The following is a 24,519-nucleotide window of genomic DNA, read 5'->3' as shown; positions in this document are numbered from 1 at the left end:
AACTAATTAGAGAGCTTTCAGCTAGAGCACCCTTGTATCTATAATGGATTCCTATGCCAAGTCGCAACATTTACAAGAAATGTGAAGATCTCTATTAATAAAGGGAGAGGGCATTGGCCAAATAGTTACTTGCATTGTATTCCTATTTTTACAAAAATTACAGTGAAAAGCACTGTACAGATTAAAAAACTAGGCTGTGACAATAATTCCAAAAGAGTAATGTAAAGAAACCTTAAAAGACATACAAGGGGGAAAAAACCTGTTACTGATTAAGAATGTATATAATCTGATTCAGCTTTTCTCAACCTTTTGACCATGGAGGAGCTCTTGAAATATTTTTCAGGCCTTAGGGAACGCCTGCAGATTCAGGCTCAAATATAAGCCAGAAGTTACAAAATTTTTACATTTGTTTCATGTCTAGGCCTGCATATATGCAGTAACAGTGTTCTTGAATTGTTTCTTAAACTAAATCTTAAACTAAACTGCAGCCCACCTGCATTGCCTCTTTAATGTGAAGTTGCCCGAATTTGAAATAATTTTTAAACCGTGATCTTCCAGGGAATCCCTAGAGAAACCCTGCTTGAGAAACCCTGATCTAGTTTCTGAAGAAGGAACAGGAGCCACATTATGCTTGAACCAGCAGACTCCTGCAACGCTAACAAATCTGAGCTGAAAAAATCAGGCCGCCAGTAGATGGCAAGAGTTCGTGTCCTTACCTGCCATCGCCTGACGGGATTTTGCAGCCCACCTATAGCAAGTGGCCCTAAACTCACGACAGAGTAAGCTATGATTGCTTCTTGATGAAAAAAAAGGCCCTTTCCCTGACGTCCCCTGCCTACTTCAGAAGCCCAGCACTTCAAGTGAATGTTGATACCCAGATACAGCTTTCTGGGTACCCTTCGAATAATAATACAAGTCAAAATGTTTTTAAATACAAACACTATGCCACAGAAAAATGGAAAGAACACTGAATCTGCAGCAACAAGATTCACTTCTCTGTTCAGCTATAAAACGCGCCGGCTGTACTGTATTCCCGGACCCTCGGCTATTGGCCTAATCGTGGTTTATCCCATTAATCTAATTTTCTGTATTTTGCACAACGGTGCGGCTGGAACACAGCCCCTAAAGCGGCACGGAGGACCTCTCCTTAAAAGCTAAAGCGATGCAGCTGGGTCGACTTTCAGAAGAAAGACGGCTCGAACCAAAGCTACAAACACTAAATAAATCGAAGATGTTTTGCGGCACTCGTATTTATTTTTTGCAGAACTTCCAAACTTCCTGCATTCGCAGCCGTCGACCCGCTAAAAGCTGGCCTTTGGGGGGCAATTCGAAGGGGCGGGAGCCCCGACCGCGATCCCCCCTTGCGCGCAGGAGAAGGCGAGGGCAGCTTCCGCGCAGAGGCATCCGCGCCCCGCCCTCCGCCCAAGCAGAGCGGCGGCGTGTTCGTTATTCCAAGGCGGAGGGCGGCGAGGGGCGGTGGCGCGGCCCCCCTTGCGAGCTCCGCCATGGCCCTGTCACCCAATCTATCCAGCCACGAAGCGGCCACCTTGGAGGGGCGAAGCAGCTTCGGTGGGTCGGGTTCCCGGGAGGGGCGAAAGGCGGCCCGGCCAGTCCTGGCGAGGGTGCGCCGCCCGTGCTTGGGCTTTGCTCCGTAGCTGGGCAGCGGCGGTCCAGCCTTGGACTTGCCCCGTGAGCTTCGCCTTTTCCCTGGGCACGAAATGGCGGGGGGGGGGGGCTCGTAGAAAGGGCATTACCGTAGTTATAAACAGAGACGTTCATTTCGGGAGCTGAAACGGGGGTCGTTAGAAGTGAACCCCGTGGATGTCTGAATAGCTGTGCGAATGACCGAGGTGGGTCCTTAAAACTGTATTTTACTGCCTCCGAGAAAGGGAAGGACATCTGCATATTAATGTTATAGTTGTTCCTGCTGAACCGGTGGAGTAACTCAAGAGCCTGTGGCGTTCACACAAGTTTCTCAAGGAGGGCCCTGGTGCTCCAAGCGTTTTGGGGGTTTTCTATTCCTGGGGTTTTTATAAGGCAAATGCGGTTTTCCACTAACAGTGTCAGTGAGCAAGACATAAGAAGAAAGGGTGCAAAACTTCCTCATGCATCCATGGCCTGTCTACACAAATAACAGAGTGAACACCAAATCACATTTCAACTTACTAAGTTGTGTGAACCCGGCCTGTGGGGCTAGTTAATGGTTCAGTGTGGCATGGGAATCCAGAAAATCTGCATGTTGTGCAAACACAGCTTTTGTTCTGCATAAAACTAGTTCCAAGTTGCTAGGCAATCATCCAAGCTGTACATTACACTTAATACTTTGCTTTGTCATGCTATGTTGAAAAACTACAGTTGGCTGCATTCACGCAACACATTATGCCATAGACCAGAAGTTGGTAACCTGAAGCTAAACCATTTTTATAGCCTGGTTCCTCCCCTCTGCCCCTCTGACCACTGCTGTTAGAAATTGCTGGCATAGTTTCCTGCTATTTTGCAATAGGATGCACTCAAAAACTTTAATTAAGCCCTAAAATAAGCATAACATAGTTTAGAAGAAAAAATGAAGCACTGACTACACGCAAAATGAGGAAAAATAAAATTCTGAGTCCATATTTTCTTCATCCCTCTCTCTGCAGCCAGAAGAATGTTAAGTGCAACCCCCCAGCCATTAAAAGATTTTTTTTCATTCCTACCATAAACTGTGGCTTGCAGACTAGAATGGCTAGATTCACACTATAGTGTAAGCGGAAGTAAACAAACCACTAATCATGGAAGTGGCCCATCCCTGTAGGCAAACTAAGCAGCTGCTTTTGGCACCAAGTTAAGTTGGATGCTTATTTCTGAGGAAAATAACGTAAAAGTGTGGGGGATCTGGAGTAAGAGGATCTAAATTCTCCCCATGGGGGGCAGGGGAGAAGAGAGGAGGCAAAGGACACGTGCTGAACAACAACACTGCACAAATCTGCAACTCAGATGCACATGGAAGCAAGTACATGATAACAGTGGTGCTATGCATCGCTGCAATTTGCTGCAGAGGCGGCTGCATTTCATTGTCTGGTATTTGGGGATTGCTGTCCATTGCCCATGTTACCTAGAAGTAAGAGTTGGAGTTTGGCAGACTTCTGAAAGGTTGCCCCTCTTTGGATTTTGCCAAATGTTCTGTTTCTCGGAGTGGCCGCCTTTGCGCTTTGTGAAAAAATAGAGCATCCAGCCAACGTTTGCTTTCAACGATATTTGGGCTTCCAAAACAGATCACTTTTGAATATTTAAGCTCTAGTCATTTGGCTAAATCATTATACTTTGTTCACTGTTTTAAAAAGCTACCAACATTAATGATTGTCAGTAGAGAATTTCATAAAATGTAAAGCGGCTGACTTAGTTGTATTCAATGCAGTCAGAAAGTGAATACATTTGGAGTCACAGCTAATTCTGGATTTTTACTTTCATTTTTGTAACTTGGGGACTTCCTTTTGCTTGGTTGGCTCTGAGCATTCTGAGCTGTTCTTCCTTTTGTTTTCTTTCTGAAAATCACATGTCAACAGGCAGTGTGAAACCTCGACTGACTCATAGCAGAGAGCTAGAAATGAAGACTACTCTTCAAGAACTATTGATCTACATTATTTTTCTAACTGATTTATGTATATGTAAGTCCAGAAAAGGGAACTGATTTTTTCCTACAAAAATTGTTTAATGAAAAACACAGAATTAATTATGTATTTGTCAAGCTGCATATAGAAAATTAATATTATTACTATATTTTTATCCCTATATTTATATACTCAAGGCAGCAAACGTACCTAATACTCCTGCCTCCTGTGTTTCCCCACAACAAGAACCCTGTCAGATGGGTTGGGCTGACTCAAAGTCACCCAGCTGGCTTTCATATGAAGTATGAAATGAATATGAATGAATAATAATATGAATCTAATCAGCTATAACCCTAGGTTACTCACGTATACTTTTCTTGACTTGTTTAGCAATCAAAATAGTGGGGAGAAGTAAAGCTGGATTCCTTCACTTGGATTCTGATTTTAGTTATGGCTGAATGCAGCTGTGGGTATGCAAATGTGAAGGTTAAAAAAGGCAGCTTTAAATGCAGTTGGATGATGCACTTATACAGACTGCTGATCACTGGGAAAAGTGGATTTATATCTACAGTATTCAACAAAAAAATCAGGAGAATATAATTGTTAAACCATTTCATACATGGAGAGGGGGAGAGAGAGGGAGGGATGGTAGGTTTTAGAAGGAGAGTGTGTGTAGAATGCGTAGGTCAGTCAAGGAGGAATCTTGCAGGAAATTTCAGTGCAATGGGTGGAAAGGGGATACAGAAAGACAAGGAGCATGTTATCAAAGAGCATCAGCTGAGAAATCCTGCTGGGTGACCTTTGTCACATAGTCACAGACAGCAAGTCCAGGAGCCAGGGAGAAAGCATCTGCTCCTGTGGAAGATGGAGAAGATGTGGGATTTTTAAGGATGGGAGGGAAAGTATATCTTGGGAACAGTGCTCCTGCATATTAACCGAAGTTCTTTGAGGTCCCCAAGAACAATTAAAACACTTGTGGACATACAGCATGATTTTGAACTAGCCTGCATGTCCATCTATTATGGTTAGTGGTGTGTGATGAGCTGTTTCATAGCTAATTGCCTTTTTGCCTTCTGATACATGCTGTGGCCCATTAAGAAGTTCACAAATCACTTCGGGATGCTGGTGAATAAACAGGGCAAGTGCATCAGGCAGCCTGAACAGCCCTGCTGTTTCATTTCCTCATGTCAGATTTCTGCATAATGTATTTCTCTTTAGTGACGTTTGGGATGGTGAGCACAGATATGTATTACCTAAACAGAGTAATGGCCAACCTCTTCTTGGAAACCTCTTTAGCATCAGATGATACGAAGATCTTCAAAACTATGAGCAGCATTACTGACTTTTGGGAGGTAAAGTTTCCTTTCCACCTTTGCTCTTCCAAAAATGGGAGGGGGGGTGTTTCTGGGACAGTTATTCCGTAGCTATGTAGGATTTGATTTGGCTGCTGTTATGATGGCTGACTCTGGTTCATTGGGCACCTCAGAAGAGTTCTGCCTTTGCTCAGAACCCTCCACTTCGGTGCATTGGGGCCCTTGCCTAGTTCCAAAAGAGGGAGAGAACCAACCAAGTAAACCAGGATTGTCTAAGCCAACTGTGAATACCTTGGTTATCTGCAAGACTGAGGCTTGTTAAGCCTTGTTATGTGTATCTAAAACCAAGCAAGCCATCTTACGGCTTAGGGCAGTATGCAACCCAACCAGACTTTGTCCGGTGTCTGGATTGTTCAGTGTACCACAGTTAAAACAAATTCTGGCTTAATGTAGGGGTAGGTAACCTGTAGTCTGCATATAGTCTTCCGACCTTTGTTCTGCAGCTCCCAGAATCCTCACATGTGCTACTGCATTTTGATGGCAATCTTACTACATTCAGAAGTGCAAGCTCTTGTTGTTTTTCAGCTCACCTTGCACTGTGTCTCTAGCCCGTATTGTTGGCAATGACTGGCAGTGGCTCTTCAGGATCCCAGGCAGGAAGTCTTCCCTTTTGGACTAGAGCAGCGTTTCTCAACCTTGGCAATTTTAAGATGTGTGAACTTCAGAGCTGGCTGGGGAATTCTGGGAGTTGAAGTTGACAAGGTTGAGAAATGCTGGACTAGAGATTTGAAGGATAGATGACCAGATCTATGTATGTATGTATCTGTCTCTGTCTGTCTATCTAATTTATCCCTGCCCATCTCCTCCCATCGGGGGACTCTGGGCGGTTTACAACAATTGATTAAAAACCATAACCATAAATACACAGAATAAAATACAGTAATAAATAATATAAATGGAGGTAAAAATAATTGACCAGATACTCAATGTGCAGAGGATGCTCTCTAGCAGGCCCAAGGGCTGTGGGAACAACCCCTCATAAAAGAAGGCAAGAGAGGATCATGTTCACAGAACACTGTGGACAGGTTTTCTAATGCTTTGATTATGTGCAGGATTAGATGAAATAAACCAGTGGGGCTTGCCTTTGAATGGATGTGTATAGGCTCATTGTGGAGATTAAATTCACAATACTGTTAAAAGTAACATTAAGAGATTCTGAATGCCTAAATGTCATCAATGTGCCTGTTGATTTGTTACAAGTTCTTTGGTAAGATAGATAAAGCCAAAGAAAATAAATACACCTTTCCCAAGGCGTGGAGGGTTTCCTTCTCTACCGAAGGGCATTCAAACATGTTAGATTCCTTGTAAATGAGTGTCAAAGGGTGGTTTTATTTTGTTAAAAAGCAAACAAATGACTTCTTTCATGTAATACAGTTTTTAGAAGGCCCACTTGTGAATGGGCTTTATTGGAAAACCTGGTACAATGAAAATTCCACGACTAGCTACAGAAACAGTAGCCGCATCTACTATGAGAACTTACTCCTGGGAGTAGCTCAGATCCGGCAGTTGAAAATCCGTAACAACACTTGCTCCATCTATCCTTCTTTTCGTGCATTTATGAGAGAATGCTACGGGCAGTATCGCTACACACATGAAGATAAAGAAAGCTTTGGCTTTAAAAATAGTTCCGCGTAAGTATGAATGCATTTTAGGCTTTTTTCCTGATGCCTTCATGTTACATGTATTTTAGCAAACTCAGATTGATGGTGGGATTTGACTTCCTCTCCGGGAAATCCCATTAATTTCATTATTTAAAGCAGATCACCACAGTCATTAAATGAACCATGTAGTCATTAAGCAAATGTCGCAGTTCCCCATTGATTTTGCTTGCCAGAAGCCAACTGGGAAAGTTGAAAATTGTGATCATGTGACCGTGGGATGCCGCGACGGTCGTAAATGCAAACTGGTTGCCAAGCACCTGAATTGTGATCACATGACTGCAGGGATGCTGAGGTGGTCGTAAGTGCGGGGACTGGACGTAAGTCAGTTTTTTCCAGCATTGTCGTAAGTCCGAACCGTCGCTAAATGAATGGTTAAGTGAGGACTACCCGTATGTGACTGAATAATGGATTTAACTGTAAAAGAATAGATTCATACTCTTTTGTCTGCCAGGTGGCGCTATTCTACTTCTACTACTCTAGCTCCATGGCATTGGGGCCTTATCAGTCTATATAGTACTGGAGGATTTATATTCACCCTGAGCAAATCAATGGAACAAAGTTTAGAGACGCTAGCCTTTCTCAAAAAACACAGCTGGATCACTCGAGGAACGAGGGTCGTCTTTATTGATTTTTCAATGTATAACGCTAATGTTAACCTTTTCTGCATAGTCAGGTGAGCTCTTCTAATCATGCTGTTTTACATATCCTAATTTTGAGAGAAATGTGATGAAATACCTGTGCTGTTGGAGCTGACCTGACTGAGCTCCACATGAAAAGTCCTCATTAGAAAAACATGGCAAGTTGAGACTTTCAAGTAGCTACAATTTTTACTGGAGATAACAGCTACAGCCAGACATTTACTTCACCCATCTCTTGTAGAGAGTATCCTTCCCTTGAGATTGCAGGTGTCTTCAGGACTTGAGGTTCTCCGTCTCTTGATTCCCCTTTTCGTATTGAGCTTTTACTTGTCTTCTAGGACATACTCTCCAAAATTGCACTCCTCATCTCACTTCTCTGCCTCTACCAGCTCATGGCACTCTGCCAACTCAAAACTCAGCTGCTTCACCTCTGGGCTTTTTGGCCTCGTCCCTGGCTCCGCTCTTCTCCAGTGCTCCATGCCTCTGTACTGAGCTGCATTCCTTAGCTCAGGAATTCCATGAGAGTCCTGTCAATCTTCCTGAACCCTTTTACGCTGTTTTTCTTCCCCACTGTGTATATATACCAAATCATCTTCATCATCATCATCAAAATTCATATTGCAGAAATTACATCTTCATTCAAAATGAACAAAACTGATCATTACTTATGCAGCATTGAAATAACAGCAACACCTATATTCTTGGTGTGGGTTTCCTCATGCTTTCATGGTTCCATTTAGCTTGCATCTTAGGAGGTGGCCACCCACAGTCTCCCGGATACAAAGAGAGTTTCTTTGTTTTACTTTCACAGGCTGGTTATAGAATTTCCTGCAACAGGTGGTGTAATCCCTTCTTGGCAGTTCCATTCTGTAAAACTCCTCAGATACGTCACGTATTACGATTATTTTCTAGCCTCCTGTGAAGTCATCTTCTGTCTTTTCATCTTCACGTTCCTTATTCAAGAATTTACAAAAATGAAGAAAATGAAAGGAGATTATTTTAGAAATGCTTGGAATTGGTTGGATATGTTACTGCTCCTGGTAAGTTGCAGCGCTTACATGTCATTGATGTAGAAAATGAGTTTTATAACAGATGCCGAACTGGGATAGGAGGAGGGTAGAGAACCATTTCTTTCCACCCTGCCTTGAATGGGACAGAGGGCCTAACATGTATTGGTCCAATGAAAGGTAAAGCTTGAAGTGATGAAGGAAAGGAGAATTTGCCATAATGAACTCCTTAGATTTGGAACACTGAAGAGCGAAAAAAGGGAACAATGTAAGGAGATGCACCTTGGTTCTCTGAGGAGCTCTGGGAGATGAAGTACCAGAAGCAATGCCTGGAGTGCCATTGGAGGAAGACAAGTGAATCTGACCAAACATGAGTTAGAGTTGGAGTTAGTTATTCAGGCTATATTGTGTCAATAAGGGCAGCAAAACATCATCATTCCTCCGCCCTTACTGCATCTGCCAATAGCCGCCCAGTGACCCTTTTCCGAGTGACTCACTCATTGTGGTGACTAGACCTTAGGACTATCTGTGAGGAGTATTCACACTATTTGATAGATAAAGTCACTCTAAACTTCACCAGAGTTGGACTCTGGGCAGGCCCAAGTGAGGTGCCCATTGCACAGTCTTGTGAGGTATCTGGACCGAGTTCAATTCTATGATTCCTGAGGAAGTGGACAAAGTCCTCCAGTCTGTCAGTTCAACCACCTGTTTGTTAGATTGTGGCCCCTTCTGGGTTGTTACGGCAGCCAGGAAGTGACTAAGAGGCTCTTGGAGGAGACAGATTATCTGGACCTGTTTCGGTCTGCCTTCAGACCAGAGTATATTATGGAGACAGTGCTGGTCATGCATATCGATGACCTTTGGTAGAGTTGGGATGGGGGTGGTGCACCCATCCTAGTGCACAGCACCATTCGATGCCATCAACCATGATGTCCTTCTGGACTGACTGCAGGGGTTGGAAGTGGGAGGCACTGTGTTGCAGTACTTCATCTCCTCCTTCAGTGTTTGATTCAGTTCAGTGTGGACAGGACGAGAGAGATCACACAGCCCTTTGCCTACTCCTCTCCTGTTTAACATGTAAGTGAAACCACTGGATGAGGTCATCCATTGGTTCAGGGTTTGGTATCATCAGTATGCTGATGATACCCATCTGTACATGTCTGCCCCATGCTGTGCAGGTGAAGTTGTCAAGATACAGACTCAGTGCATGGAGGCTGTTGGTGTCTGGATGGGGAGGAACAGACCTTGGCTCAGCCCTGACAAGACTGAATGGCTGTGGCCGTTTGGTCACAAATTGCGATCACATGACTGCAGGATACTGTGACAGCTGTAAGTGAGGTCCGGTCATAACTACCACTTGTTCGGTGCCATCGTTAAGTTCGAATGGTTGCTAAATGAGTGGTCGTTAAATGAGGACCACCTGTATATCCACAATAAATCAGAAACATTTCACATTCTTGGTTTCTGCTAAAGTAAAGTGTTAAAAACCTCTTGTATTTTAGAGCTGATACTTGGTTTTGTTGTCTTTACAACAATATGAATTAAACTATTTGAGGATCAAGTATGGTGGTCCTGCTTCTACCTAGGTGGGCAGTTTCAGACAGTGGTCATGAGGGGCCCTCCAGTATGGGGTCCCATAAGGCTCAGGGTTCTTCCCTATGTTATTTTACATCTACCAATGACATCCATTATACTCGCCAGCCTAGGCCAAGTTGGAAATGCAGTGGAAGCCCTGAACTAGAAGCTGTGAGGATCTGGATGGGGTGAAACCAACTCAGAATAAATCCTATCAAGACAGAATTTTTTAACTCATCAACATCTGGACAATCTGAGAATATTAGTCTCCCTGGTTATTCTGGAGGGGGTTGCACATCCTCTGAAGGGGGTGGTTTGTAACCTATCCAGTGTCTTTCTGGATTCTAAGCTCCAGCTTCCAACCCTACCTGGACCAGGATTCCCTGATGACTAATTCATGCCCTGATCAGCATTTGGCGGGGCTACTGTAATGGATTTTACATGGGGACAACATGGAAACTGCAGTTGATACAACACGTAACGTCTCAATTGCTGTCAGGACAACCTTGCTAGGGTAGAATAATAATTTTAGAATTGCTCCACTGGGTACCAGTAAGCTTCTGGGCCCAATTCAAAATACTGAGCATTATCTTTAAAGTCTTTACATGGTGCAGCACCAGGATACCCCAGACAATGCCTTGCTAGAACTGAATCTGCCCATCCAGCCAGGACACCTAGAGAGGGCCTGTTGACAAGCCCTCTCCTTGGGCGGTGTATGAATTTGGACCGCACAGTAGGCCTTCTCTGTCGTAGCTCCCATGCTTTGGAATGTCCCCTTCCTGGAGATTCAGGTGACTCCTAGCCTTCTCATATTTTGAAAACTGAAGTACATATCAGTTCTAGGGTGCTTGTGGCACTAATAGTGGATGGCTGTCATAGGAATTGTTGATTGTGCTGCTTATAATCGATGGGTTGTTTTGCTTTCTGCCCTTGTTGTCTTTATACTGGGTTTTAATTTGGAGTATAGCTGTTGGCTGCGCAAAGTAATTTTGCATAGGGCAGCTCATGTATGCTGTCAGATAAGTTGTCAAATAAATGCTTTTCATTACCAGTTTAGAAAGGCTTCCCTCTAAAAAGAAAAACACTGAAAAATAAAATACTGAAAAGCAGGGCATGATGTTTCATAAAGTAACAGAGTCCTCACAGGTATTTTAGCTACATCCTGTAATATTAATAAATATATAATTTGCAGGCATAAATTGATTTTCTCAATTCGTTAATACCTCAGTTGTAGCCTTACGCCCCTTTGCTTTTTCTCCTGTTCAGTTGTCTGTTTTTGCTATTGCTTTCAATGTTTACCGAACGGTCGAGGTATCCTGGCTTATGGAAAATCTGCTCTCCAATTCAGATTCTTACCCAGACTTTTATTTCCTCGGATTTTGGCAGACCCGTTACAATAATATGATTTCAGTAAATGTCTTCTTCGCGTGGATAAAGGTACTGCTGCTAACCTTATTAAGTGTCATCATGTTTTTTTAAAAGTAGTTCTCACAACAAGCCCTAAAGGGAGAAAGAAACAGTCTGGCCCCATTTTAAAGCCTAAGGAACTTTGGCATGCTTTTTTTTTCCTTTCTCAATTCATGCTGTTTGATCAGGCTTCTATCCTGGAATGACTCAGAAACAATAGTGGCTGCTGTTTTTGCTTTAACTACACGGTGACCGAAAATTAAAAAATCATCATAAAGGCAGTGGCATGATAAATTGTGTAAAGATCAGAAATACTGTACTAAAATGGGGCTTTAAAAGGCCTGGGAGGTTGAAAAGCCACACAGAAGACCATAACGTAGGCACCAAGTATGCTTTCTTGAGACATCAGAACCCACCTCAGGTGGCCGTGGCCATGGCATTTGCCCTTACAGGTAGTCCTCAGGTTATGATCATTCGTTCAGTGACCATTTAAAGTTATGACAGCACTGAACGAGGGAGACTTAAAACCGCTCCTCAAGGTTGCAGCCACTGCAGCATCCCCATGGTCATGTGGTTGAGATTTAGCCACCAGCTCGCAATTATAACAGTTGCAGCATCCCACAGGCACGTGATCACAATGTGTGACCTTCCTTGCCGTTTCCCACAAGCAATGTCAATGGGGAAGCTGGCAAGAGGTCACAAGTCACTCCCTCAAGTCGCTCCCACTCACACCACTTTTTCTCCCAAGGACCCCCAGGCGGCATGGGGATTTCGTACTACATAGTGGCTGCCCACCTGTACTCCATAGTGCCCGTCCACAGTATCTGCCCATCCACACTCTGTCCACGGTGCCTGCCCACAGCATCCGCCTGCCTGCACTCTGTAGTGCTCTCCTGCACTCTGTAGCGTCTGCCTGTGTCACCTGCCCATACTCCATAATGCCCGCCCATGGCACCTGCCCACCCACCAGCCTGCTTGCCTGGGACATGGTTTCAATGCCTCTTGTCACATTGCAGTCACATGCCGTCCTTGCCTAACAACCGCAACCAGGCTGCTGACACTAAACAGCACGGCCACGTGGTGATTTGCTTAATGGCCACTTTGGAAATTCTGGTCCCAATTGCTATCCTAACCCAAGGACTACCTGCAATTGGTGCCTAGGAAGCTCCTTCTGATACGCTGGGCCTTAGTCAGTGATGCCTTTAAAAGTTAAGACCAGCCCTTTCAATCAGCCCTGGAAGTGGGCTAGAAGCTGCGTAAAGTGATTAGCTGGGACAGTCCGGAATCTTCACAGAAATAACCTCTGAATGTAACAGTTGCAATATTATCTAATAAAAATCCTCCTCCTGTAAATCCTTTTGTGGATCCTTTTGTACCTTTAGTTCTTTAATCTCAAACTGACCTGAGTGTTTCTACAATTTAATGTTGATTTCCTGAGAAGTATGTGAAAGCTCTTCAGTGGGTAGGTTTAAGACTACATGGTAGATTTGTGTCTTGGCTACGTTGTAATGTTCTCTTTTGTTCTCTTCCAGATATTTAAATACATAAGTTTTAACAAGACAATGACTCAGCTGTCTTCTACTCTGTCCCGCTGTGCTAAAGACATCATAGGATTTGCCATCATGTTCTTTATTATCTTCTTTGCATATGCACAGCTGGGCTACCTGGTCTTCGGGTCACAAGTGGCCGAGTTTTCCACTTTTCAGAATTGCATGTATGGAACGTTTCAAGTTATCTAATACTGTTGTGTCACTGTGTCATCAGTTAGAGCAGCGTTTTGTAAAGAAGGGCCAGGGGATATGAGGTAGTGGCAGCTTCTGGAGTTCTGGAACTCCCTGGTGCTTCTGAATCCCATGAGCCCTTCTTAAAATGCATGAGTGGGACAAGAAATATCAACATAATCATTGGAAACAGGAGAGCAAAGCCTATTTTCCATCTATTCCTCGCCAGTCATTTTAAAGGCGGTTGTCTAGGAGACAAAGATCTGTTCTTCTGTGACTTATGCCCCAAAATCTAAAGTACTACTTGACGTTAGTCAGATTATCCCAACTGGTAAGGTTGCTCTTTGCCACATCCCTAGCACGCTGTCTAAGATAATCATTGCAAACCCTCAGTACCCTTTTTTCTGGACAAGGGGACACATTAACAATGCACATGGCTACACAGACATTTTTCCCTAGCGCCAAGAATGCCTTTGGAGCCAAAATGGAATTTAAGGCCGTTAGCATTCTGGAGGTTAATATTTTGCTTTGCAGCATGCTGCCTTCCTTTTCAAATGTTGTTTGAACTATAATAATATTTCAAGAATATTAAGTAGGGAGAGCAAGAGGTCTGGCAGATAGCATAGGAGATGTTCAGTGGCACATGGGTATCCAGCTGGCAAGAGAGAGAGAGATGCACATACACACATACCCATTATATATCCATTGTATCTGTCTACTCACTTCTTCACCCCTTCCATATTCAATACAAGGTTTCCTTGAAAGTGAATCATCCTCTAATTTGGATAACTTTCAGAAGCAAAGTGACTGGGTTGAACCTGGTATAGCTTTGCAAGTGGGACAGAACCAGCATCATGCTCTAAGCTTTTTTCTTTTCAAAATAGCTTTCTCAGTTTCTTGGATACCATTAGATTGCTTTAGGAGATGTGCTAGGAAACATGGCAAATATCTAAAATAGTAAGAAATTATTTGGCCCAATTTCAACTCAAATAGGTTTGTAAGCTAATGATAGTAACTCACTTGTAATCAGTGATTCTTCATATTACTAATATGAATTATGCAATGTAGAATAGTTTACACAGAAATCATAACTTTGTTAACTCCAAAGTAAGTTCTGTGTTCAGTGGCATCAAGATGCAGGACTGCAGCCTCAGTAGGAATCATAGAACATCATACTTAATATCATATTTTTGCTTCCTCTTAAGTTTTACCCAGTTTCGTATTGTACTTGGAGATTTTAATTTTGCCGACATAGAACATGCAAATCGAATTCTTGGACCAATTTACTTCATCACATTTGTATTCTTTGTATTCTTTGTATTGCTGGTAAGTGCTATTTTGGATAAGTGAATGAGAATGCAAAGTTGGGGTTACTTTGGCCTCAAGGATCATGACAACAATTGGTACAAGATACATATGTGTACCTGGTGAAAGAATTGCACAGTATGGAGTGGTCTGTCGTTTCCTACTATTTCCTGTTTTTAACTGGGCTCTAAGATGTTGATAAGATGGCGAGGTTGTTAATCCTGAGGTTTCTGATGAATAAAGGATTTTGAATCTGAAAGATCCAAGATATCTAGTCATATGGGACATTCTTGTATCATCCTATCATTGTCAAGAACATTTTCAGTTACCCTAGTGCATTTTTTGGTAGGTGTAGGTGAGTCTTCAGATGTAAAAAACACTTCACCAGCACCCAAGTCCCTGTATAGAACCACCTGTTTGTTCTTCCCAGCAAACAGTCTACACTTCATAGCCCCGGACACAGGAGAATATAATGTTTAGCTCCACCGTCTTACAAATATATCAGTACACATTCTCCCAAGAATATCAAATGTCTTCTGAAAGTTGTAGTATTTGTTCAAAGTATCCCTTCTCCTATTACATATCTAACTTCTGGTTTAAAAGGTGAAATTAGAGTACTGGAGTTGGATGTGGGAGATAAGGTTTTTGTTTTTATTAGTAACTCCACTAATTTTCTTAGACTAATCTTGAGGTTGTCAATAGGGGTAGTTCATGTAAAAGTAGGCATGACCCTCAAGGATAAAGTTGCTTTTCATAATTTCTACTGAGACCTAAGAAAATTAGAAAATCAAAGTATAGTCAGGCATCTCAACCTAATTCCTTCCAAGTAAATTAAATTGTATAGGCATGAGATCTAAGGCTGCAGTCCTAAGACTATTCACTTGGGAACATAAAAAGAAAAAGGCCTATGAACCCCACATGGCCTATTTGTAGGAATAGGCTGTGTCACAACGAAGTATTACAAACAAGATACTACCTTCTGTGTCATCTTGTAAGCTGATGGGTGTGATTCTGGAAGAAATTTATGAGTTTTGAAATATTTTTTTATTGCTGTAATTTATTGAGATAAAAGAAGAGAAGAAGCCTTCCTAATAAATAAATAAAGCTCTGGGTAAGCCCACTAGGTACGCAACTTCAACTAGCATACTGTGTAAAACCCCCATACTAAAATACTCCTTACTTTCACTTAGAGTGACAGGCTCGGGCAAAATTCTTCACAGTGGCCAATCAGACATCCAGAGTAACATTGGTTGTGAAGTTTGCTTTGAACCTCTTGGACAAGGTCATGACTGCAGACTGAGTCCAGAATCTTCATCAGGTTATCAAGAAAAGTGGAAATGAGAAGGAACGATCAGGGATGCCAACCAGCAAGATGCACACACTACTTTCGTGATGGCTAGTGCCACAGAGTAGGAAAATACATTCAGTTAGGCTACTATCAGCATGTTATATTCTAATAAGGAAGCTTTGTTTTTTTTTTAAAAAAAGTTACATTGCTCAGTATTATTGATTATCCTGGAATCAATATGCTTTGCTTTGGAATGTGATGGTTCATCCTTCAGATTCTTGTGTATTAATGCATTATTTGTTCACATTAAGTTTTCTTTTTTCACGTAGAACATGTTCTTGGCAATCATTAACGACACATACTCTGAAGTGAAAGCTGACTTTTCAGTAATTCCAAGCAGAGAATTCGAGATCAGTGATTTTATTAAACAGGTAAGAACTTAAAGATGTCTTGCTCATTTATATTCTGGCCACACTGTGATTTTTAGTTCAAGGAATAGTTAATTGCTGCTGATACTGTTTTTCTCAATACTTTATTTAAGAAGTGCTCTGAAAAACAATTCAATAAATACTTCAATTAGTTCCATAAATTTGTGAAGCAGTAGGTCTCTGCTACATAAATAGCAGTGAATGGACTTTTGCTTCTTCACAGAATATAAGGAGGGATGTTTTGTTGCTGTCTGTGAAAGAAAGGGAAATTGCACTTCAGTTCCCAGGACTTAGAGTGGATTCCCATATAAGTCACAGTGTCTCTATCTTGGGATAATGTTACACATATTTTACAGTATCTGAAGGCATCTTTAATTTTTTTTTTCTTTTGACCATGGTTTATGATACTGCAGTATTTTTAATATAGAAAGCATACAAACAAACACTGGCTTGGTCATCCTGTGGAGCTAACTTTCTGTAAAGAAAGTCAGTAGAAGCGTAATCCGGGTGATTTTTTTGAAACTCTTGGTAGCTTGGATACTGTTAGCCATCATAAGGTATCCTGGTTGTGTGGGAGAGGCATTTTCTGACAGTCGTCCTGCCTCTGGATCGTTACTGCAAGATAGTTGCTGCTTTTTAATTCCAGAAGGTTTTGTTCTTTCTCGTATGTTGTGCTTAACTCCTGTGTGAAAGTGCTGCAAGAGATCATCCAGAGGATTGGTCTGAAGCTCTACCAGTTGGTGAAGAATGACCAGCTTTGTTTGCTTGGACTGTCCTGAATCAGTATAAGTTTGGATGAGAATGAACTGAGACTCAATCCAGACAAATCAGTGGTATTCTCAGGAGGCAATTTAGCCACCTAAGTGAATGGTGATCATTCACTTAGGTGAATGATCACCTAAATCACACACACACACACACACACACACACACACAAAAGGTGATCAGTCTGCTGTAGATGAGAGTCACATTTCCCAAAATTTCAGATTCATTAGAGGCTCAAGTGATTCTTGTGGCTTAAAGCATCTTTCCCATATACCAAGTTTAAGCTTACCTTGCTGGAAAAAAGTGACTACAGTTAACTGTGCCTTGGTAATCTTCTGTTTTTATCATTGCAAGATAACTATTGTGTGCAGTTGCCTGCAAAACTGATGAAGAAAATTCAGTTGGTCCAGAATGGAGTTGCTAAGTCTTTAACTAGAATTGAGTGTTTCAAACAGAAATTGGTGCTTTCAGCTGCCCCAACCCTCATGTGGCTTCCAGGTCCACTTTCAAAACACATTTAAAGTTCTCTGAAAAAATTATCTGGAATTCTACCTTCCTATATTCATTTATCTGAACACTAAGATTTCCTTCAGAAAAAATCTCAAACTCCCTGTCAATTGAAGTGTTGCGGTTAAGAAGGAATCCCTTTGCTAGTGATACCCTTCTCGTGGAACAGTTTTCCCAGAGAAGTTCCAGCACCAAGTGAAGACTTTATATAATTAATGTAGTTGTTTTGCATCACATTTCATACCAGTTTTATTTGTTTGGCTTTGTGTTCCCAGTTTTTTATATTTTATGTTTCTTACTTTATTTTAAGCCTTCCATTGGACCATCTCTGAGAGAAAGGTGTGATATAAATTCAGTAAATAAAAGCAATGTATGGTTTGCATAACTGAATGTTAAGAAGACCCTTAGTGGCATGAATAAGCCCAGTATTTTGAAGAGTTTTTGTTGCAGTTGGCTTTTCTTCTTCTTGCTTGTTTTCTGCTAAGAGTGACTGTTCAGTGGGTCCATTTACTGTGTTGATTTATGTAGTCCATATGTTTAAAAATGCACCCTTACCTCATACTGGTTTGGAAACTTGTTTCTCCATTCCAAGCCCAATTAATCCTAAAATAGTTTAGTTAATACATGCAAATTAGTTTCACTGGACAACTCAAGGCTATGTTATAGTATGTAAGCTTTTGTGTTCTCCCAAACTGTTCAATAGAATGGGTAGTAATCAAAGAAAAAGAAAAAAACGGGTGGTATTATTCTAGATTGGATATTGGCTTTTTGTGCTTATAGTCAGAAATGCTATCTTGGCCTTTTGTGTAACTCAGCAGATGATCTTCCAGCTGTAAACTTTTTAAAGATGACTCTCCTTATATACAGCATACATGCTAATATTACTCAGTTTTTCTTCTGTTGGCCATTCTGAACATATACATGATCAAAACCTAATTTCCAGCTTCAGTAATACTAATTTTGCTGGGGTCTTGTTTACTTCCATCCACCTCACAGGTGTGCTCTGATCTGCTGGATTGGAGTAACTGTCACATGTTATATTTTCAGCACAAAAGGATATCATTGCTTTTTGGTTGCAGCCTTTGGTGCATGCTAAAATCTTTTTGTACCTATTAATCAAATTAAGCTTACCTAGTGTTTCCTACATTCCTCCACCTCAAGCTTGTACATATTGCAACCATTGGATTCTAATGTTGTTTAGCTTTTTTTTTAGCCAGAAGAAAAGGTATTTCCACTTAACAATCCTATTTGTTTTGTTTAGGGCTACAATAAAGCTTTAGTCAAACTCAAACTGAAGAGACAGGCATCAGAGACAGAAGACTTCTATTTGAAAAGGTAGATATCAAACTTCAGGGATGCTGCTGCTTTTGTTTAATTTTCTAGCTGTCTAATTTTCTTATTCATACATGTGACCCCAAAGAGTGATAGATAGTGATGTTGCTGTCCCACAAAGAGAGACCCTTCAGGAAAGATGAGGCATCCTGATGTGCAGCTAGGCCAGAGAGCCCAAGCGTTTAAAGGCCAGTAAGGGAGGTTGGGATTTCCAAGAGCATACTGTATCTCATGAACACAACCACAAAACACTCATTTATCAGCAAGCCAATTTTGTGGTTGCTTCTCTCCAGCTTTCCAGGAGGTCCTCTTCCTTCAGCTCATTCTTGTGTTTCTGAGCAGGTGGGAGATCTATGATCAGTCATCTCTAGCAGAAACAAGCGTGTCAGCTGACTATTTCCATTTAGATTAATTTCATCAGGACTTCTTTTTTTGTAGCGCACAAGCATTAGGATGTTGTACCTAAATAAATTCTTGGTTTTCTTCCCTCTTTGCATGACCATTAGGTCAGGACAGTCAGTGTCTAGAGTGGATGCAAGTAAGAATGTCTCCAGAATTGGTGATTTGGACAAGGTAAGAGCTGCATGCTTCTCTCCACTTAGCAAAGTAAAAATAAATTAGTGGATGGAGACCTTATTTATTTTCAGTGGGTTATATTACTATGTGGCAGCATAAACAAAGTTTTGTGATCTTAAATAATTAGCAAATTTATTTTGTATAAACTTCCATTTGATGTTATACATGTATGTAGGAGTGAATACATCTATAATACATACACACACATGAACCTGTAGGAGGGAGGGAATTGCAAGATATCAATTTGGAGGAGATGAAATGCAAACAATACCACATCACTTTAACAAGAGCCATACTGTGGTTGTTGGGTCATAGACATTCAAGGCTGTCTCTGTTGCATTGTTTAGCCTATATAAGAATAAAAACTTTTGTCTTTGTTCCATTTGCAGAAGAAATGAAACTTTATGAATTGTTGCTCAGCTATTTCATGTAGAAATCGAATGTTATTTATTAAAAATTCCTATTACCTTTGTTAGAGACAGATGTACTGGAACCCAAAGTATTCTTCCATGGTAATTTCTAGTGTTGTATCGGTTTATATACATTTATTTTGCATATCAACTGGCCACTTGTCCTCTGCAAAACACACAAGCATGTGGTTGACAGATGATGTCATATTTCACATTGGATATCAGCAGTCATACCTGCTTAACTTCCAGGTGACATTGGGTAAATTGATATACTTCTTGATGATGATGACGATGATGATGATGACTTAGCAACCACATAGATAGATTTTCCCCATGATGATCTATCCCTAACTTGGTCTTTCATCTCTTCCAATGGTGCACCCATTGCCACTGTAACTGAGTCCATCCGCCTTGCTGCTGGTCATCCTCTTCTTCTCTTTCCTTCCATCTTTCCCAGCATTGGAGCCTTCTCCAGAGAGCTGTGTCTTCACATAATGTGTCTGAAGTAGGATGATTTGAGCCTGGTCATTTGTGCCTCGAGTGAGAACTTTGGATTTATTTGTTTGATGATCCACTGGTTCGTTTTCTTGACTGTCCATGGTATTCTCAGGAGTCTTCCCCAACACCAAAGTTCAAAAGCATCAATACTTTTCCTATCTTGCTTCTTTAAAATTCATAGAGTGCCACAGGGAACACCATGGCTTGTACAATTTGCTTCCATAGAGTGCCACAGGGAACACCATGGCTTGTAAAATTCTATCTGTTTAAGTATAGACACATCATGGCATTTGAATATTTTTTCCAAGGCCTTCATAGCTGCTCTACTGAGTGCTAGTCTGCAGTGTATTTCTTGACTGCTTGTTCCTTTATTCTTGATGTTTGATCCTGAAAATCAGGAACTATCCACCACTTCAATATCTTCATTGTCAATTCTATTGGCTGGTTGTTGTATCTGTTGTCATTAGCTTGGTCGTCTTTATATTTAATTTTTGTCCCATTTTTTTACTGTGTTCCTTGACTTACTAGGGCTTGCAGATCCTTTGCATTTTCAGCTGTCAGGATAGTGTTATCAGTATAGTGCAGGTTATTGATGTTTCTTCTTCCAGTTCTAAAATCATGCTCATCTTCTTCCAATCCAGCTTCCCTTAATATATATTCCACATATAGGATTAATAAATAAGGGGAGAGTATACAGCCTTGTCTCACTCCTTTGCCAACCTGGAGCCAGTCTGTTTTACCACGTTCTGTCTGTACTGTGGCTTCCTGACCTGTATATAAGTTTTTCATGAGGACAATGAGATGTTCTGGGATTCCCATTTTTTGAGCACTTTCTACAGCTTGATGTGATCAACACAATTTGAGACCTTTCTGTAATCAATGAAGCACATACTGATTGCTTTTTGAAATTCTTTGGTTTCCCAATTATCAGTGTGCATCAGCAATAATATCTCATGTTCCTTGGCCTTTTCTAAAGGCAGCTTGAACATCTGGCATCCCCTTTTTGAGGTTGGGCTCTAATATGCATTGGATGATCCTAAGCATTATTTTGCTAGCATGTGAAATTAAGGATGTTGTATGTTTGTATATTCTGTTAAGTCTCCTTTTTTTGTATGGGAATGTAGATTGACCTCTTCCAATCTGTTGGCAACTGTGTCGGTCTCCAGATTTGCTGGCATAGCTTGGTTAGAACCTTGACTGATTCATCTTCTGTTGCTGGCCATATTTCAGTGGGTATTCCATCAGTTCTTGTAACCTTCTAACTTGGTAAAGACCGGAGTGCTGATCTAACTTCATCTTCTAGTACTAGAGTAAGTAGGGAATATCTTCTAAGATATCTTGGATGTTGAGATCTCTACTGTACAGGTAGTCCTTATTTACTGACCATTCATTCGACAAAGTGGGTTTTTGTAATGATTGCCTATCCTGATATACTCAGACTCACAAGCAGGTACTTAATGATATCTGATTTATTACAAGAATAGTATGCAAATACAGAGAAAGCTGAGAATGAATAAAAGCGTGCCAAATACAAACTAAAAACCCTTGGCTCGAAACGTAATCCCTCCCCTCGCCCACCTGCAGCAACCACCCCCCTCCCAGGTGCTGGTAACCGTTTTCCACTGATCCTGGGAAAGCAACCTTGAACACATGAGATAACCCAAACACATTCCAAACCAGCAGCCAACAGATAACAACTCCCCGAAGTGGAATCCTCCTCCCTCCCGAGATCAAACACATATCAGGGAAATGACATGCGAAACGTTACGATGTACCAGGAACATTGAAATGGTGAACATGACAGTTTTATTGTAGAGTTTCCTTTAGAGACCTTTTCCATGTTCCAGCTTAAGAAACTTCAGTTCAATATACTTCATCCAAACTTTTCACTTTTTCTCCCCAGGAAAGTCAAATTCTGTAACCTATGTATGTTACTCTGAGTTCATTTGTATCATCTCTTCTTTTGCTATTTCTGTCCTTTTTCTTTTGCATTTTATTATGAGCTTTAGTAGACATAGAAGCAGCAAATACACTTGACCTTTGATCATTTTCAAGCTTATCTTTGCTTTTTGCCGCTACCCACAGGCCAATTTTTTTTACTTAAAAAAAGGTTAATTCAATTTATTAAAGAAAAATGAATTCTAAACCAGAGACAGCTTTGCTGTTGTGCAGTTCACCTCACTTGACATCCATGTCTTTCTGCTTGTATGTCCCAGAAAAATAAATGTGTTGGGAGAATAGAAAATGTTCATCCCTAGCTCTTCTTTTTCTGTACACATGCCCTCTAAGAATAAAGTCCCTGGAGTCTGTTGCTATACTCTAGGGCAGGGGTTCCCCAAACTCTTCAGCTCATCAACCCCTTCATGAAGTTTCAGATGTTCATTGACCCCCCAAACATTTATTATATGAAAATTATTTAATAAATACTACTACGAATAACAACACTTGACCATTTTGGGGCATCCTGCTCTAGGGTGAGGCAATCTGGCATTCTAGATGCGGCCCAGCTGTAACTTTCATCCATTTTCAGCCATTCTATATGAAGGATGCAAGGAAGAGCAGCTCAACATCTGCCTAGCCCAATAATGTTCCAGTGGACAGATAATGACAGTCTGTGTTTTTGTTTGAATCCTAAGTCATACTGACCAATTCTTTCTGCAGGATGATGTCAGGAGGCAGATTTCCTCAGGACAATATGACACAGTTTCTTCAAGGGACTTTCAGAGGTATGCTGCTGCTTATATCATAATCCCAGTGGTTTTCAGTCCTTGCAGATCTGGGATTTACCTTTTAGGCCACAGGAGAGCAACTTGAGGTACCCAGCTATTTTTGTGGCCCTGGAGCTTCTGCTGAAGATGGAAACCTCACACAAAATAAAACATCATTCTTGACATAATATATTTTATAAAACTCCCAAGCTCAAACAACATCAAAAAAAAATTGGCTTTGCCCACATGGCATCATCGTTCTCCCCAATGTGGTTCTTGGATATCACAATATTTCTCACCCATTTTAGACCAAATAGACATTTAGGGACCCAGCTTTTAATTTATACGGTGTATTTGTATGGCAATAAAGCTGAAGTTGCAAATTATTTTCAGCCAGGTAGTGCTCCAGAAATGGGTCCTGAGAGTGATGGCAGCCTGTGAAAAGAGCGTGATCCTCACCCTGGCAGTTTGCCCCCCAATATTCCTCCTTTGAGACTAAGTTAGTAGAAACGCAACTGGGGTTAGAACGCAACTGAGACATTCTGTGCGCTAAAGCAAATGGCTGTCAGCTGTTAATGTAAACAAAATGTGCTAAATTTAAGAGTGACCTTACATCTAGCACTCAATGAATATAGGAAGAGTCCACCTAAATAATAAGTCTTTACAACAACAATTTGGAAAAAAAAAATTAGGGTACAGTTCTATTTATCTGGAAATGTCATTGAATTCAATGAAATTTACATTTACGCAAACTTGAATGTGAAAATTTAGATTTACACAATTCAGTGGAATTTATATCTGAATCAGTATGTACTATTAGACTGCTAAGTGACTAAGCAGTATTCTCCTGGTATCACTGAATTCTGTGCCTCGTGTTTCAGTCCTTGCCATAAAAAAACAAGGGATGAATTTTTGCTGCAGGCTGATCACATTACATTTATGGTAGAGTCACTGTAGTTTAATCTACCAATGCTTTAAATTGTGTGTTTTGGAAATCACCACAACTTAACTAAATATAGAGACTTCATAGAAAAGAGAGAGTAGTATTTTAATATTCTGAGTTCTGCTAGTATTGCTATCAGCTGCAAAAAGGCAGGGATTCCAGAGGTGTCTCAGTCTCCGTTACGTCTTTGTTACTTTGTTTTAGACTTTCTAGATATACAGAAGATTTGGAGAGACAACTGAAGGATGTGAATTATAGGCTGGACAAAATTATGAGAACTATGCCTGCAGCTAACTAACAGCAGAGAAAATAGCAAGAGGTGAGGATTTGTTCTACGTCTGGTGCTGGTACAGTGAGAAGCTAAGGTGTGAATTGACAGGGACAAGAAAAAAAAGTATGTACATCTTTCTTTGGGTACTCCAGCTTCCCCAGTGCCTTTCCATTTCAGCTCTGCTGTTAAAAAAAAAAAGTTTGCTACAGACCAGCGTTTCTCAACCTTGGCAGCTTTAAGATAAGTGGACTTCAACTCCCAGAATTCCCCAGCCAGCACATCTTAAAGCTGCCAAGGTTGAGAAACACCGCTATAGACTAGTTTGCTGGCCCAGTGCCAGAAGTGGCCCATTCCCGCAGTGGTGTGTTGTAGTAGTAAACAAGTCGCCAAAGGCAAACCATTAGGAAAAAATCTGCTAAAATTAAAAATACAAGTTGTAACAGCTGGAATAGCAATTTTTTTAGCAGCTGAAATGTGTGTAGATGTTATTTTTCTGTATCTTGTTATTAAAGGCAG

At 41.1% G+C, this 24,519-nt stretch overlaps 1 protein-coding gene across 1 annotated transcript; it reads left to right on the top strand.

The window, feature by feature from the left end:
- Positions 1–1,505: 1,505 nt before the first annotated feature.
- On the top strand, positions 1,506–24,070 carry PKD2L2 (polycystin 2 like 2, transient receptor potential cation channel). The gene is made up of 13 exons (XM_063292883.1): positions 1,506–1,569; positions 4,809–4,942; positions 6,338–6,594; positions 7,076–7,297; positions 8,074–8,302; positions 11,111–11,281; positions 12,784–12,965; positions 14,178–14,298; positions 15,895–15,996; positions 18,527–18,600; positions 19,104–19,170; positions 22,743–22,807; positions 23,937–24,070. The coding sequence occupies exons 1-13, from the start codon at positions 1,506–1,508 to the stop codon at positions 24,028–24,030; spliced, it is 1,782 nt and encodes a 593-aa protein (XP_063148953.1). The 3' UTR covers positions 24,031–24,070.
- The last annotated feature ends 449 nt before the right edge of the window (positions 24,071–24,519 follow it).

This window comes from Candoia aspera, chromosome 2 (genome assembly GCF_035149785.1).
Source record: "Candoia aspera isolate rCanAsp1 chromosome 2, rCanAsp1.hap2, whole genome shotgun sequence".
NCBI lineage: Eukaryota > Metazoa > Chordata > Lepidosauria > Squamata > Boidae > Candoia > Candoia aspera.
This window is presented reverse-complemented; position numbering and strand designations above follow the sequence as displayed.